At 37.0% G+C, this 18,317-nt stretch overlaps 2 protein-coding genes across 3 annotated transcripts; both read right to left on the bottom strand.

The window, feature by feature from the left end:
* Positions 1-190: 190 nt before the first annotated feature.
* Positions 191-17,453, bottom strand: LOC140565417 (uncharacterized). Of its 2 annotated transcripts, XM_072691310.1 has the most exons (4): positions 17,387-17,410; positions 2,846-2,959; positions 957-999; positions 191-849 (listed from the first exon to the last, which is right to left on the bottom strand). In XM_072691310.1, the coding sequence occupies exons 1-4, from the start codon at positions 17,402-17,404 to the stop codon at positions 728-730; spliced, it is 297 nt and encodes a 98-aa protein (XP_072547411.1). In that variant the 5' UTR covers positions 17,405-17,410; the 3' UTR covers positions 191-727. The 2 variants fall into 2 exon arrangements, 1 of the variants encoding a protein (XP_072547411.1); XR_011980591.1 differs by lacking the exons at positions 191-849; positions 957-999; positions 2,846-2,959 and adding an exon at positions 13,777-14,022 and having other exon boundaries at positions 17,387-17,453.
* gpr184 (G protein-coupled receptor 184) lies at positions 15,122-16,036 on the bottom strand. The gene has a single exon (XM_072691478.1). It carries the CDS (start codon positions 16,034-16,036, stop codon positions 15,122-15,124), a length of 915 nt encoding a protein of 304 aa, XP_072547579.1.
* Positions 17,454-18,317: the final 864 nt, after the last annotated feature.

The following is an 18,317-nucleotide window of genomic DNA, read 5'->3' as shown; positions in this document are numbered from 1 at the left end:
TAATCTAAGGATGTGCTTTTCTCACTTTCTAGTCCAATTTAGGTCACAAAATTCTATTTCTATTACCAGTCAGGTGCATTGATTAAATTTAAAGTCCTGTTAACCACGTAAGTTCTTTCTCGAACAGGCAATAGGTGAAAGAGTGTAGCTGTGCTGTTACTCAGAAAGTGAGCCTTAGACAGTGGTGAAACATTTATTGAAGCCGATTGCTTGCTGCCATGTGTTTTTTGTTTTTTTTTAAGGTTATTTACTCAGGACACACATACAAACATGCCAGGCACATATCTGCAGGACATCTAAAGACAGCATGACATATAAAAAGTCCTAATTGTAGTATTTATGAACATAAACAGAACTGTGTGTTCTGTATTTGTTGTTTGTCCTGCCTTCATCTGGCTGACTTCTTGTTTATCTTATTATCAACCAATGGACATGTCTGCTGTCTCTGTGGAATCTGTCTCACTGTTATCATGACAAATGGCAAACATTTTTCACCAGCTATAACACTGAATTCTCACATGTATTTGTGTGTAAGCCTACGTGACAAGTATATAGATCAGAAAATGTTGGTGTCAGTAGAAGTTACTCATTGCTTCTGTTCTAGGATCAGTTTGTACTTCCTTTTACAAATCATAAAGAGGGAATATAGGTAATATATACCAGTACACAAGGATGACTTCTAGCTGAAGGAAGCATGCCTCTGGTGTTTGCTTAAGCTCATGCGCCTTCATTTTGCCTCCTTGTGCTTCTTCTGCTGGTACTTCCTGTACTGGTGCTGAATGGTCGCAGCTGCCTTGTCTGCATATGCGGGGCTAATTGGGACTGGTTGTCCGTTACTGGACGTTGAATCTGCAGGTTACATATAGAAAAGAAATACATTAACAAAGCTCACTTTCAGATCATATTATTCATATCCATCTTTCATTTTCTTTCAAAATTGCACACTCAACACTTACTTTTTCTATACACACCCATACTGTTCCTTCTTTGGCCTTCGAACTGCAGCACAACAAACACAAAAAATATTGTCACTTGAATATCTGACTCAGAGCGTGATTAAATAAAAAACAAAGCAGATTTTATGATTTGAACAAAATATTTGTTTACATTTTTTGTACTTTCTCAGTGTAATAGAATCTTTTGGCACCCACATTTTAATTTCAGGTTTATTTAGTTTAGTACTGTTCTAGAACAGTTACATTTTTATCTAAAAAAAGAACTGTTTCTACACCTAGTTCAGTGTTCTGGAGATTCTTTAGTCTGTTTCTGTTCTACCTGGTCAATAATTTAGAACACAAGGAAGCACTACCAGACTTGAAATGTGTAATCTCAAATTGTTTTCTTTAAGTAAGTATTTACATCAAGATGACCAGATGGTCTCTTTTGAACTACACAGACTTACAAATAACGCAGTTTTGGTTAATCTTTTTTTTTTTTTTTTTTTTTTTTTTTAAAACAAGTAGTTTGTGTACATTCAAAATGTAACTATGCATTTAAACAGCTCAACAACAGTTAAGGACTGCCCGTTATCGCATGTCTATCTCACTTATCTTATTTGGCTTAGAACAAACTGTGCTCTAGACAAGGTTATGCATGATGATCGTGAATGATGTCAGAAATTCTTTAAATTGTTTTAAACTACTTGTAACACAGACCTCACATGTGTTTTGCCTAGGACTACGTGACAAAGATATAGATCAGAAAATGTGGATCTGCAGAATTTGCAGGTTTCAAGAATGCAGCACAGAATGCTCTAGAGGGGGTTATGCAGGTAAATGACCAGGATGGTCAAAAATTCTTAAAATGCCACTGACATTGACATCAGAACTGTGTAATTGCATTTTTGTTCAGATTCACATCTTTGCCAATCTTTACTGTTATCATGGCTCTGTGCTTTAAACCCCTATAGCCTACTGAACTTCAAACTAAAAGTCTAGACATGCTAAAAGTGCTACTAAATACAATTTAAATAGTTAATAATAATTGTCTGGTTGATTATCTTTCAGCTCATATTACTATGTATAGGAAGTTTAAAATTGTGTACAAATTCACTCATATGCATCTTGCTCATGTGCTGTGTAGGAACATTTTTACACAACGCAATGAAGAAGAAGGAACTTTCTTCTTTTCTTCATTAAGAATTAAATCCCTTCACCAGATTACAGAATTGAGCACTGTCCTGTGAGCTGAGTTTAATCTGAGCTAGAGACAGACAGGGGGAGGGTGTGTCTGTGTGTGTGTGTGTGTGTGAGAGAGAGAGAGAGAGAGAGAGAGAGAGAGAGAGAGAGAGAGAGAGAGAGAGAGAGTTAGAGATTAGGTGCTTAAATGTCGCATCTGACAACCCATGGTATTTGCGCAAGTGAGGAGTAGACATAGGATAACAAAGTAACACAAAGGTTGATCACAAAGTGGCGATATGAGAACGGTCTTAAGGCATTATAACTAAAATAAATAAAAAAAACATGATTTAAATTGTTAATTGAATTGCTGAATTGTTGTATTGTTTAATTGAATTGTTGATGTTAATCATTCATGTACACCAATCCTAGTTTTTCCATACAAATTGCATTTTAGAAAACAATCTCCTATTTTCTAATTATAACATACTGGGGAAAAAAATATACATAACATATTTACACATAGTATTTTATATATACATCTCCTTGACCTTTAAGCAGTAAAAAAAAACACTTTTAATGAATATATATTGGTTAGAAGAATTCAGTTAGAAGAACACAGGATTAATTCCTTCCTCCTGCAAACTTGACAGTGTGTGGGGCCGATTGGGGGCAGGCTGTTATTAGCAAAGATGGTGCAAGTTGCTTAAGGTTACACTGGCTCTGACCTCTTCTGCTTTGCTTCCTCTTCGGCTGTGGGAGACATAATGAACCTGCCAAGGAAGTGGCTGAGACACCATGTAAGGCAGAGCATCCTGCTGTCGAACCCACCTGACACCCAGCTGAAAGACACATATATTTAGGGTAGAACACTTTTATTGTGCATATTTGTGTGTGTGTTTGTGTGTGCATGCATGCACATACATATGTTTAAAAATGTCCATGAGCTCAGTTTTAGCCTCTTTTGGCCAATTCCACCTCCTTCTTTGGTTAGGTTGTTTCATGTGCAAGCATGCTAAACTATAATTAGCAAGCCTCCATTTTGTCCTTCTTGAAACTCTCTCTGGAATAAACAATCTGGACATTCATGCCCAAACCCATCCTATAGTAACTGATCTGGCTTAATTCCTGTTGATTATTTAGAGCATAAATAATCACGTACCCTCATTTCTATATTAGTTGAAGGTAAATTTTCACTGTGTATTCAGCATGTAATTCAAGACAATAAACCAATGGACTCATTGTGAGATTTTCTGATGAGTCTCTTTGATTTCCATTAAGCCCATGTCTAACAAGCAATGTTAATATTCTAAAGAACAGGAAAGCTAAATGTTTCTGTTGTAAGTTGTACGTTTCTGTAATACAGATAATAAGTAATCTTACCTGTTCAGCTAGACTCATCATCATGTAGAGGGCTGTTAACATTGAAACCAACATCTTCAAGACCTTTCTTTAATTGTGGTAGTCCAGGTAATCGAGGTAATCCAGTCACAAAATAGAGCAAGGTAGATCTGAATATCTTTGAAGCTTCTTACAAACACTGGATTTAAAACTGCATTTCTCTGACCGCCTTTACACTCTCTTTCCACACACACAAATGCCTGCTCACCTCACTCACACACAAGGCTGCCTTGTAAGTCAATTAAAGAGCTTTGCAGTACCAAAATAGGAAGCATGTAATCTTTTCCCCTACACATTTATCCCTCCAAGTAATGTTTTGACCTTCCGAGCACCCAGGCAAGCACCACTCTTTCAATTTTACCACTTTCCCAATTCTATAACTTTGTGTTTATTCATTTTTCATTTGAGCACTATGCCTTTGTTGTGTGAAAGATATGCATGGTCATGCAAGCTAGATATGGTTTGAAGAGTTAGGTATGATTTAAAGAACTTCAATATAATGTTAAGACTCTAGGACAATCCTTTAAACTGCTATATGACATATGTGAAGATTCTTCACATTTACAAGAATGTATGTGAATGTAAATTTACTTTTTCTATACATGGTCTTTAGTTTTATGTGGCTTTGTAGCAGAGCTACAGCAAAGCTTTCTCCTTCTAGAAAAAACACAACAGATGTTATCAGTTTGGCAGAGGTATGTTTGGAATCCTCACTTTTCTGACTTTACGAGTTACATGATGTCACTGAAGTTAGAGTTTGTAACTGTTGTAACATTTATTTTTTCACATTTTCCCCCAGACATTTAATGACAATGCTTTTCCACAGATATCCCAAACGTGTCATAATATCTCCTCGTTTAAGCAAAGCTTATTTATTTCAATGGTACTTTCTGATGACATATGGGTTGTGTCCACATGCTTTTATGCATGTGACTAGGAGTTGAACAAGTATGCATGCATAATGAATGAGGCAGACAGACAGGCTTTGCAGATATATAAGAACATGCATTTTCATTGTAATTTCATTTGACTCCAGTACAGACAAGGCATTCAACAGACAGCACTACAAAAATTGCCAGAGAGGTAAGAAGCTGAAAAACATATTGCTAATTTACGCCTACGTTTTGCACAGCCTATCTGAATGTCAGTGTGTGAGGATTTGCCAAGGAATTAACTTCATAAGCTAATCAACTTTAGCATGTCAGAAACCTAATTAATTATTTAAGGGAGAGTAACAAAAAGGTGCTACATTTCATTTTCAGGACACTTTTTGTTGTTTTTTTTTTGTTTAATTATGTTTGTTTTTCCTGTTTTGGCTGGGAGCCTTTGTTTGTTCAAGGGAAAGTTGACAATTGCACAAATAAGTAGTAGTAGTAGTAGTATATTTTGGATGCTTGCATTGGTTTTACTCTGGCTAGGCATTTAGCTAGGCTGTTAGACAAATAGTGATTTATAAAAGGTAGCGTTTTTCATACCTTAAATTTCTGTAAAACTGTAACTGGCAAACTGTGAAATGTTCCCTACTTTTGTCTCTGAAATACCTAGGAACAAATTGAAGATGTGGGCAATCTTTGAAATGTAACATTTAGAGGGAAGCAAACACATCATCATGTCACTGCATCGCCAAAGGCCCCCTGAAAAGGGGACCAAGACTACAGAGATAGGTAAGCGACATACAGATATAGAGATTATTTGACACCATAGAATGACAGTACACTGTCAGTTTGCGTGTGGATTCACCTACTTGAAAATGTTCAACACACTGATTCTAACATTCTAATTACATCACTATTAAAAATAAAAGTGCAAATAATTCTTTGCACAATTTCCTAAAAGAACAAGCTTCAGGAGCATTTTAATAGGTATGAGGTGAGATAAGTGGAAATGAGTATAAAGAGTATGAAAAAAAGTTTAATCCCTGTTCATTAAACTTCTAGTTTAATGTTCTAGTAAGATCCCTTTAATTGCTATAGAAAATGAAAAAGGTTTTATACATTTAAAGAGGTTCTTCAAAATCACAAATCATCAGAGTCTTTAGGGAAACATAAGTGGTTCTTTCTATTCCGAAAACACAAAGAACACCTGAGGCACCATTTTGAAGAGTAGTCACTATACTCTTCTAATTCTTTTTAGAATCTCAAATACTAAATCATAACAAAAAGAATGTATTTTTATAGACAAATTTGAAACATGCTGGTTTCAAAAGTATTGAAACTCTTGTGGTCTAGAAACAAAAGCATTACTGAGACAACAAGAAGACGGTTGCTTTGTATTTGGACATGAATATTATTTAGTACATTGTGTGGATAAAATCAGTCCTATATTGTAACACACCATTATATATTAATCCACATTTTATTTTTAAGCACAACCATCCTCCATCCATAACATCATAACATTATATCAACTGTAAAGTCAAAATTTTATGTGTTTAACAAGATCCTTTTGTGGCTCTGATAAGACTTTTTTTCATTAGGTTCTTAAATATTTTCTATAGTTTTTTTCCAGACAGCATATTTTGCCATTTTCAGTAAGATAGTGTGTTAAATGAATAAATGTAATTAGACTGAAGAGTAGAGATAATGTAATGCTCAATCAATACATCAATGTTTGGTGGATTCACCAAAACAGGGGTGCAACCATTTCTTTGAACTTTCAGATTTTGAACTTGGAGCCAGTGTGAACTGTCTACAATTTTATGGAAGAGTAATCGAAGAGTAACCTTACAATTACTCAGAAACTAGGCTTTGGTCCTTGCATGTCACAGCACAGAGTATGACACGCTAACAAAAACACACAGCACACAAAGTTAAATGGTAAGGTGTAAGGTGGACAGAGGGCATTTTGAAGAAGAATGATAGTATAGTCTGATTTATAGTCTGATTTAAAGTAAAGAAAAGCATAACCTTATTTAGAATCTAGCACTATTTAAAAACTGCAGATCCACAAAAAACATCCAAAAAACCTGAATAATCTGTTACATAGCTTCCAAGACAAATGTGAAAAATCACTCATGAATAATGACAGCAAAAATATGAATACATTATGTTGTTTTTATAATAATGCAAATAATTTTGTTTGTTTTGTTGAACATTTAAATGTCAAAAATTCTTATTTAAATTCAAAAATTCTCATTTAACCAATAATGTAAGACGTTACATTGCGTGTATATGCTTTTATTTCAGTGTCTGAGACTGACCGGGACAAACAAATTCTTCTTCAAATGCTGGATCTGCACAGGCAAAAAGTGGAACCAGTTGACCTCACATCAATGATGTACCTCAACTGTTCCTGCCTTGAAGACAAGTTACCCCAAAACCCAACACAGCTTTCCAATGCATTCTTGAGGCGACTCTGGCTTTATCATCCACAGGCTCGCAACTCTTCATGTGAGGTAGTGGCAGGAGCCTATACTGTGGCAAGACCACCTGATATGAATGAGAACTCACAATGTGCCATCAACCCTTTGGACTTGGTGGCTGCTGTTTACATGACTACAAACAGTTTTCTACAGCAGGAAATCACTTACAAAATGGTGCTCTGCAACTTTGCAGTACCTCTCTATCTGCCACCAGTTTATCCAGAGAAAAAAGGAACTTTCCTCCTGTGTCCTTTTAGAGGTGTTTTGGGTAGGTGGAAGTCAACCTCTTTGGAGGAGTCCAGAAGTAGTATCATGAAGAACATGGCCAGTTCCAGAATGCCCCTTCTTTCAGCTGTGAGATTAGGTCACTGCAGTGTTTCAAAGTCACGAGTATTGAACAAAGTGCTTGGAGGCTCACACAAGTCAAATGAATGCTTCATAAATCGTGACACAGATGGAGGGCAGCTACCACGGGTTCTCTCAGATGGTTTGGTCGAGGTTGGTTGGAATTTGTCCATGGCAGATCAAGACAACAGGGTCTTCGCCCAACCTTTACTAATGGCCAATCTCAGAGGAGATGCAGCTGACTGTGACAAACAGGTTAGTCTTTTGTGCTATGCCTCTGCAGTTCTTGTGGTATTCTGTGGGAATTTAGGGATGAAGGAAAGAAAGCTGCTTTCTTCATGGAGGGACAATGCAAGTCATTTGATTCTAATTGACTGCTCAGTGGCAATGCATGAAGATAGTGAAGAAAACAGACATGAAAAGATGAAAAACATTCTGGTGAAAGATTTAGAGATACCTGAAGAATCTATAATTAATGGACATGGTGGCAATGAAGATAATCTTGCTAGGAAGTTAAGCCAGGCACTGAATATGCTGGTTCCACATCTGCATACTACAAACCTTGTTGCAGCTGCTGGTATGGCCAGTGACCTCAACATGAAGGTTGATGAAGATGAAATCTCCCAAATGGCATTTAGTGAGGTTGAAGAGGTTCTAAATGGAATTGAAAATGGAGTAAGCCAGTTCATGGAAGAGCAATTGCCTCTACAGGGTCCTTTGTGGAAAAGATTGTGTGATATTGAAAAGGATCAGGGCATGCTTAAGGAAGACTTTCATATGCAACAAATAAACCAGGAGTCGAGTGGGGGAAAGGAAGGCCTTGTTGAAGAATTTATGAGTTACAAGTTAACTGCAGCTATGAAAACCTTCATTGATGCTCTCTTTACATATGATATGACCAAGCGAGCTTTCTTCCTTTCTTGGATGAGGGTCAAACTTCAAGTAATGCAGCTGGATAAATTGTCTGTGACAGGAGATGAGCACAAGCAGGACCCATGCATTGGCCTAGAGCACTTCTTACGTGAGATGGGACTGGTCTATGAGAGGTATTTCCGTGGTCCTAACTATGAGTTGTATGAGATGTTCCGCTTACCATATTTGGCTGCAGAGCTACTCCTCTATGGAGTTCCACTGGAGCTCTTTGATGGAGATGCTTCAGTATTTCCACTGAACTGGGTCTACAGTGTTCTATATGAGGTGTACAAACAATTGCCACAGTACAGTCGAATGAGAGTTTTGACAACATTAGGATTTCATGACTCAAAAAATGCAGAAATGCTTTCTGCTTTGTTTGGAGTGAACTTCCCAAAGTGGGGCCAAAGGCACATAAAGGGAGCATACATGCTTCTTCTTACTTTACCTGACAACATTAGAAAAGAAATGGACTGTGAATTTCTGATACTAATTGGCACAGAAGGATTGAACTCCCCGCATGCAAGACAGAATGAGGGAAGTCTTGTGCATGATAATAAAATGGCAACCTTTGTCAGTGGATTAAGTGATGTTACACTGGTAAATTTACCAGACGAGGGCCAGACTGAAACAGGAAACAATCTTCAGATTGCAGTAAATGCATTTCTTCGCACTAAGGATTGTCCAAGAAGACCCACATTTAAAGTAGTTTCCGAAGGACCTGCAAAAGATGCCAAAATCATGAGTTGCATAACTGACATACTGAATCAAGAGAAGTCCTTGGGTGAAGCACAAACAGAGCTGTATAACCCTGAAGAAGGAAGCACCAACCACAACTTTGTTGGTCCGTGGACCAACCACTATCTATCTGATCAAATATATAGTGATGCAATTCTAGAACTGAAGCAGAGCCTGTTGGCTCTATTTCATGAGAAGGCAACCACATGCCAACCAACATGCATGGGTGCATTTATGGAGCATATGTGCAATTTATGGGGATCAGTACAAAATCAAAATTTTGCAGTTGGATTTGAAGACACATATTTAGCTGATGCACTTATTGGTCTCTGCACAAAACTTGTAGATGGTGAGGAGCAATGTGAGCATCTCATGGATTGTTGGGTTCAAGGGATGGATAACCGGATACGTGAATTAAAAGAAACATCTTTACAAAGTGGAGGTCATGGTGATTATTTAGAAGACATCCTCAGAATCTTAAGTGAAGAGGCAGCAATGCTAATACATTCAGAGAGTGAAAAACTCAAATCAAGTCTCTGGGATCACTTCAGACAGGAGGATATTGATATGGTCCTTGTGGAAACCTATAAAACACATTTACTCCGAAGAGTGAGTTTCACTGAACAGCAATCAGTCCTTGGCATTAATCCAAAGATTAAGTCTGCCATAGTCAGACATGACTTGTCAACAAAGATGCAAGCCTTGCTGACTGCTCTAGAAGCAGCCTTAGAGGTCAGGTTACGAGCTCTTTTGGAGAGCTGCAAGAGCAATGACAATCTTATTGATGACAAACAACTTGAAGAAGAGTTTATTAAAGTTTGGAATGATATACCATCCAACCTTGAGATAATGTCTCTTGAGACACAGGAGATCCATGCAAGAATAGTTGAAAAACTGAGAGAGAATCTACACAGCCGTGGCCTGAAGAAGCAAAAGATAAAACTCAAAAATCTGAGTGGTTTCACTGTGAAGAATGGGCATTTTGCTTTGCAAAGCAAGATGAAGCGAACACTGAAACATAACAAGGAGGTTGCACAGAGGTTCACTGACAATTTGATTGAAGACTGTGACAGAAGAGTCTCTGAGAAACTAAAGCATAAAGAGGACTACACTGACAGCTACATGAAAGAGATACTTGGAATTGTAGACAAGGGTTTAGAGGTCCTAAAAATGGAGCCATTCAGGATGAAACCCAAATTTGAGGTAGATCTTAAATGCTATATCTGCAGCAAAGCAACACAATCATTCCAAAAAACACAGGATCTGCTCAAAAAAGAAAGACAGACAAAGGAAACATTTCTTAATGAGACAAAGGAAAGACACTTACTGGATTTCCTTTGCAATTTCCGAAAGAGGGAACAATGCCAGAAAGCTGCCCAGAAATTTACTGTTCTATGCCTCAGACCTGCAGCCCTAGACTTTATGTACAGAAGCTTGGAAAGACAGATTTTAGATGACATCTTTGCAGGGGGGAATGCACAAGAATATACATCACCCAAGAATTTTCACTACAATCTTCTCAAAGAACTCTTGCTGGAGGACACCTTTGAGAATTTCCTTGAGTACTTGCAGTCCAATGAGAGCTTCTGTCGCAAGAGGATAGAAGACATTATTGTGGAACATCTGTCTGGATCAGTGATGATCGAGGATCGGAGAGAGCAGCGCATGCAGCAAATTTGTCAACGAATGGAAAGATCTATTAACCTCACATCTGAAGATAGTAGTGCAGGTCAGACCAATGCCAGGCTGCTCCTGAAGAGTGTTTGTGCCATTCTTGAGATTCCTGGAGATATTACTGTGCCATCAGATTCCTTGGAAATGCCTCTGTTTGAAATTACCCCTCATCGAGAGCACTTTGTGACCCAGCTAAAAGAATGTGTAGCTGAGCTGTCATTATCACTTGTCCAAGAGTTTGGTGAGAATGAAGAGGTCATTGAAGTCCCAGAAGACCTAGCTTATAAGCTCCAGGGCCTGCTGTATGATCATATAAAGGGATGTGATAAGCAGTGCCCATTCTGCAAAGCTCCATGTGATTTGGGGGGGACAGAACATGCAGTGCATGAAGCCCTCATGCATCGACCTAAAGGTCTTGTATGTTATACAAATGCAGATTCTACGTCACTGTCCCACTTAACCTGCTCTGCTGACATAGTAGGAGACAACCAGTTTCAGAATAGGCACACTGGTGGTCAGACCTTACCCTACAAGAATTACCAGTCCATCTACCCTGACTGGAACATTCCACCTGAATGGCCTAAACAAGATGAGACTGGAACATATTGGAAGTATGTGTTCATGAGATATAACACAAGGTTTGCTCAAGTGTACCAGTGTGAATCAGGTACAATTCCTGAAGAATGGGAGACAATCACACAAGAAGATGCCCTGAGAAATCTAAAGGAAGCCTTTTCTATTACAGAGTGAAATCAGTCAATCATTGACCTTTGCCGATAATATGCCTAAAGCAACGTACACACAGTATATATTTTACTTTGTTTAGTTAAGACTGCATATCCAGTGACTACACTAATATCTTAACTCAAATCACTTTGTAATTATTCAAATATTTTTTTAGCATCAACATTAATGCAGAATTGAAAAAACGATTATGGTGGCCATCAGATAAACTTGTAATAAAACATTTAATCTATGAACCGTGTTGGACCATTATATGTATTTTGAAGGCAACAGAAGGTGTTTGCAAAAACTCTTTTTCACTGTTTTTTTCACTCAACTCTTTTTTTTTGCTTGCAAAAAATTGCATTGCTTCATTAATTATGATGAGCTTTTAGGAATTTTAATTTAATTATGATGAGGAATTTGGCATTTTGTCTTCAGTGATCATGAAGCTACAACTGACCCTCATGGAGTGTAGTTCTTTCTACACTATGAGAGGAAAAAACACATTTCTATTGTCATGCCTTTTGGTTTCTTGATTAATCATTATATCAAATCGTTTACTGTTGTTACAATCTGTCAGTATATTGAGATCAACAAACAAAGTACTTCACAACTGTTTCAGGAATGTATGAGATTTCAAGTAAGTGTCCTGAATCATTTTGTTTTGTACCTTAAGCTCTTAAAGCTTAATAGGACTGAAACATTACACCAACATAACACACCAACAAAACATAATTACTTAAATTACTAGTTACTACTTTCCAACTGCAATAAAGTATCTTTACTTAACACCCTCATCATTTTTACAATTTGAAATGGCATTGTTTGCCTTTTTTTTTTTGGAAAGTGTGCTTCTGAAACGTGCTGCTCGGTTTTACCACCTTGATCAATCAAATGTAACTTTGTCCAAGTTTGCTGCTGTCTCTTCTCTACTTATTTGTTTTTCATTTAAAAATATATGTTTAGCAACATGCATATGTTGTATATGTTGTATGTGTTGTATGCAAATATATGTATGCACACGCATACATTACGCATACAAACATGATTTAAGTGAATGCTTAAAGTAAATGAACTGGATTTCTCATTTTTATGTTTTATGCATAAAGCAATATTGCTCGTCTCGCTAACGTAAATGAGAAAAACTGATTTAACAACTGCAGGTTGACGACCTTTACACATCAGGCACAATGCAATTTATGCATATGTATTGACCTATTTTAAATATGTGGCCCTGATGGCACCTTGAGACTGCAAAAAATCATTATTGCCTTTGATTATTTGCAAACTTTTGCAGATGACTATATTTTCATGTTGTTTCTATCGTGGCACATTTGTTGTATGATAGCCATACATACGTATGATGTCTTTGTCACATTCATGGGCAAGTTATGTATAACAGAGGCTACCTGCATTCACAAAACATTTACAAAACATAGTACTCAGCCATCTTCAACAGTGTACAACACGGGGGCTTAGGAGAGTTTGTTGTCCTTAGTTGAATCTAAATTAATTAAGGACATATTGTGTGGCTTTAACTTTTGAACCTTTCAGGTCTGCAGCATACATGTGAAAGGAGACATGATATATTTCTAAAACATCAGGAAATTTTAGGAAGGGGCGTAAGAAAGGATCCAATTAAGAATATCTCAGAATCAGAATATCTGCATGTCATGATGTCTCCCTCTGTTGGGGAAATTCTGTATTGACTTTTCCAATTCTGACTCCATCACCTCCTTGTCTCCACACAGTTGTACACAGAACATATCAACTTAGTTTACCAGATTGCTGTACCGGCATGCAAGAGAGAAACATGCAGAAAGGAACTCAATCTGTCTAGCTGGGTTTGGGGAACAATTGGGGTTGAAGGAGTCAAATTTTGAGACAATTTTGACATGCAAAGTTATATGTAAATGAAAATCGATCAAGATCAAGATCAACACACACTGCAAACTGACTGAAAAAAGTTGTTAATAAACTAGGAAAGTGATCTGGAGTTTCACTGATCACTGGAGTTTAGTGATATAATATTAAGTAGATGGAGCTTTGAGTCTGAGGTGGTGCTGTTGCCGTTTGAGTGTGACAATTTAGCACTAATTCTGTTATTAAAACGAGCTGATTTAGTTGCTCTATGTTTGGATTTAAGTCAGGGCCCAAACACAGTTGTTGCCAGAGGACGTACCACGATGACGCCTCAAAGCAGCTAGTTTTTATTTTAACATAAAAATATTTAAGTGTCTGTGTTTAATATTAATCATTTCCTATTAAAGAACATCAAATCCAATGCGTTTAGTTTAATTCTCGGCGTCTCGACTCTTAACACCTTCTGTGCAAAAATCATTTTTACAATTTGAAATGGCATTGTTTGCCTTTTTTTTGGAAAGTGTGCTTCTGAAACGTGCTGCTCGGATTTACTTTTTTATTTCCAATTTCCAATTTATGAGTCAATTTCTCCAGTAATATCTTATTAAAGGACATTACTATGTAATCCATATTTGCCATTGTCAGGTCCGCGTCGCAGCGCCCGCCCCGGGGGCGGTCCCGAGCCGCGGCCCGCAGGTTCACCTAAGGACTTTTGTTTTGATTCAGCTCATGTTATGTATCGGTTCAGTGTTCAGTTCAAGTTCATTCACGTCACGTGTGTTTGATTCAGTTCCTTTGTGTTCGTAGTTTTGATTGTTTTGTACCGCTTCATGCATTTCACCTGAAGCTGGGGGTTCTTAAGGGGCTCCCACAATCCGGTTCCAGCTACATGAAAAACACAAATAAATATAAATTATAATTGCTACATTTGCATCAACAAAAGGATTTGCACCTGCAAAAGGAAGATATTCATACCAAAATATTTCTATATTCATACCAAAATCATGCATCCATTTGTAACATTAATACAAAATTCTGGATATAAAGAGATTTTAATTTGATTTATTCATTGCAGGATTTGCTTATTATATTGCAACTGGTATTCATACTTATAGAATGTACATGCTTGTGCATGGAATGGCGTATTGTGTAACACTGGCCTGGGACCACAGACACCAGTGCAATCAACGTTATTGCACATATCGTTGGATATGTGCAATGAAGTGCAATCAACTTTCAGCAAACATAACTAAGTCCTTTGCTCAGTGGTCAGTGTCTCACCCCTAAGCATATCTGTTATGACAGAAAGCTTTAACCTTTAGCAGGTACCACCGTAGTGAGGAACTTCTCGGGTGCTAACAAACTGTTTAGTGTGGAAATATTTTACAGTGGAACTGTAAGCAATTAAAGCAATATCTGGGTTACTGGGGTACTGTTTTGTTTAAAACTACTCTAGCATTCTTTTGTGACATTATTTGGTAAAAAAAAAAAAAAAAAAAAAAAAAGAACCTTTACTTGACGTGTGGAGATGTTACCAGGTAAAACTTGGCTTCTAATTCATAAGCAGTAACGTTGTGTACATTTTAACAGGAAAACATAATTGATGCATTTTAGGAACAAAGAGAGAGTAGAGAACTTTGGCTTAGCTCAGAAGCATGTTGGTAAATATGATGCAACGATAAATAGGACACAAACAACAGTTAGTTATTTTGTCAGAAAAGGGTGATTGTAATGCTTGTAAAGGTAATTTTTTTTTGCTTTTAGTGCTGGTTTAGACTAAAGAATAAGAGAATAAAATCTCAAGGAGAATTCCTTGATTAATTAAAATGGGTTTTTCAAAACAGCATCATAAAAATCAGTTTTGACCTATTCAGACAGACATCTTGACCACAGCTGCTAAAATGCCAACAGGTTTTATTTAATTGTCCATTTTGAAATGGTTAGCACACACCCCCCTCATCTCTTCAGCACTTTGCCTGTTTCTTCAGCAACAATGCCACATATCTTTCCTTATTCCATTACTCACAAGGACATAGAGCAGTGGGTCCACTACACTGTTGAGACTAGACAGGGCTAAGGTGCAGGAGAACTTAAGGTGGTGTGCTTGCTCAAAATTGCAGTAGCTCTCCTTGTCCATCCTATTAAAGGCAATGGACCGTGCCAGGAGGAGAATATGGTAGGGAGCGAAGCAGATGGAAAAGATGGAAATGACTCCTATTGACAGCAGCTTGATTTTGTATTTGCCCTGCTCAGCCACACCTGTACTTTTCTGTACCTTGCTAAAGATCTGCAAATAGCAGACAATTAGGACCAGCAATGGTAGCAGGAAACCAATACCTACTCGCAAAAAATTAAAAAAAGCTATATGCTCGGTTATTGGATAGGTTTCATAGCAGTGCCTCTGGGAATCCAGCAGTCCTGTCCGCTTATTCACATTTAAGACCAGAGTGTGTATTAACATGACCAAGACGTAAATGAGTACACAGATAAGCCAAGCATATCTGTTATGACGGAAAGCTTTAACCTTTAGCGGGAATGTGACCACCAGGCAACGGTCAATGGAGATGCTGCACAGAAGATAGATGCTGATGTACATGTTGGAGTAATAGATGAAACCAGTGAGCTGACACATGCCCTGACCCAGAGTCCATTCATGGTCATTGTGGTAGTAATAGATCCACAAAGGCATGGTGAGTATGTAGAGCAGATCAGACATAGATAGGCAGAAGAGGTAGACCGCTAACACATTCTTGCTGCGGATCTGCTGAACAATAGGCCAAGCAGTAAGCAAATGAAAAATAAGGCCCAATATCAGTGCAATAATGTAGATGGCCATAAGCAGATCACTTATTGGACTGATTTCAATGTTCACACAAGTCACATTGTCCGTCTGATTCATGGTTGGAAAAAATCCTTTGCCTTTGAAAACAAGAAATAATTAGTTTGCATTAGTTTTTTAAGTGACTCAAAAGGTGTTTCAATAAATATGTACTGATATATATATATATATATATATATATATATATATATATATATATATATACATACATACATACATACATACATACATACACACACTGCTCAAAAAAAATAAAGGGAACACTTAAACAACACAACAAGTAAACCAAACTTCTGTGAAATCAAACTGTCCACTTAGTAAGCAACCCTGATTGATCTGTTTCACATGCTGTTGTGCAAATGGAATAGACAACAGGTGGAAATTATTGGCAATTAGCAAGACACACTCAATAAAGGAGTTGTTCTGCAGGTGGGGACCACAGACCACTTCTCCAGTACTTTAATTCATTCAGATCTAGGATGTGTTATTTGAGCAGTACACACATTATATATATATATATATATATATATATATATATACATACATACATACACACACACTGAATGTATTAGAAATGTACTTAACAATAAATATTTTTACACTGACAGTCAATCCAGTTTCCAGTTTGTTCTAGCTACTGCACAATTTTATCTTATGGATAAGAAAGCAAAGTAAAATCTAGCCAAAGTTCAGTTAAAAACTATTCACAAAGTAACACTGTGCTTAATCAGATTTAAACTGAAACAACTAAGAGTTGTTCTTACAGTTACTTAACTGATAAAATGGAACAACTCTCAGTATGGTTTAAATCTGATTAAGCACAGTATGGTTTAAATCTGATTAAGCACATGCTACCCTTTTCACTAGGGAAGCATGTTGCCATTGACAAATGGACTACCATAACTCAAGAACGTTAACCTAATTTTAATTTTAATTTTCCATTGCTTGTTTAGAACATGGAGGTCTACAAATCTGGCCCTTGTAATCATTGGTAGTGTAATATTACAAGATTAATCAACCATACAAACTGGTTCCTTCCAAACAAAATCCAGGACTGGAGACTGGATTGCTCAAATCCAGTCTTGATGAACAACTTAACTGAACTGACCTTTTAATTTATGTTACTCAAAATATACAATACTCAAACATACACATACACTCATTACCGATGAAAACCTTGCCAGTCAATAAGAAAATAGTCTTACCTGCTTTTCAATATCAAGCTAAATTCAAAACAATAATACTGAAATTCTAAATTAATTCTAGAAGTACATGAGCAGGTCTGGTACTATGCTCAAAGCCAGCTTTCTTCTTCGCAATCTTCTTCACAATCATAGAGTGCCACAGATGCTCGATACAACTAGACAAACAAAATAAACACTTCAGTATAATTTTTTAGCCATGTCTGACCTGAGGAAGATGAAACATTTTCTCATAAAAGCATCTTGTAAATGACGACAGCCACCCTCTCTCTCCATCTGTGGTGTGTGCTATAGATAGCAAAGAGTTTTCCACCCAGCAAGTAATGCAAAAAAAAAAAAGGTTTGCAACGTAACCACAACTTCCTCTCGAGTGAGACAGAAACTATTATCTGTGAAAACAGTACTACAGGCATTTGTACTGCATGTTCCTTTATGATAGAAAAAACATTTTTACTATCAGTTGTTTAAATTCAAATAAATTACGCTTGTTGTAAGTAAACTCTATGTTCCCACACACAAATCAACTATTTTGAGGTAGATGAACATATGAACACATACTACAAAAATAGTATGCTCATATTACACTCAATGTATACATGTTTGATTTATAATATTTTTGCATACTATTTTTATAGTAGTCTTTAGGTGTAATGATCCCTAGTGTGGCAACGTGTGCACTGTTTAGTGTACTTTTTTCCCCACTATGGTCAACATCAAATCTGACTGTCAATGGAAAACTATTTATTGTTTAGTACATTTCTACATTCCACTGGAAACGTTAAGTTGACTGTAGTGGAAAAAAAGACAATACAAAAAGACACAAACAAATGTGTGTTAAAATAAACTTACATTAGACATACTGGGTGGGCCATTTATATGGATACACCTAAATAAAATGGGAATGGTTGGTGATATTAACTTCCTGTTTGTGGCACATGTATGGCAACCTGTATATGGGAGGGGGAAAACTTTTCGAGATGGGTGGTGACCATGGTGGCCATTTTGGATCCAATTTTAGTTTTTTCAATGGGAAGAGGGTCATGTGACACATCAAACTTATTGAGAATTTCACAAAAAAACAATGGTGTGCTTGGTTTTAACTTTATTCTTTCATGAGTTATTTACAAGTTTCTGACCAC

The sequence above is a fragment of the Salminus brasiliensis genome, chromosome 11, assembly GCF_030463535.1.
Source record: "Salminus brasiliensis chromosome 11, fSalBra1.hap2, whole genome shotgun sequence".
Classification (NCBI taxonomy): domain Eukaryota; kingdom Metazoa; phylum Chordata; class Actinopteri; order Characiformes; family Bryconidae; genus Salminus; species Salminus brasiliensis.
This window is presented reverse-complemented; position numbering and strand designations above follow the sequence as displayed.

What these genes read in the sequence shown, in the direction of transcription:
- gpr184 (XM_072691478.1), bottom strand. Translation starts at nt 16,036, where the DNA reads ATGAATCAGACGGACAATGTGACTTGTGTGAACATTGAAATCAGTCCA.
- LOC140565417 (XM_072691310.1), bottom strand. An exon ending in GAGGAAGCAAAGCAGAAGAG is followed by an intron (nt 1,000 to 2,845) that starts GTCAGAGCCAGT and finishes GTTGTGCTGCAG; the next exon opens with TTCGAAGGCCAAAGAAGGAA. An exon ending in TATGGGTGTGTATAGAAAAA is followed by an intron (nt 850 to 956) that starts GTAAGTGTTGAG and finishes TGTAACCTGCAG; the next exon opens with ATTCAACGTCCAGTAACGGA.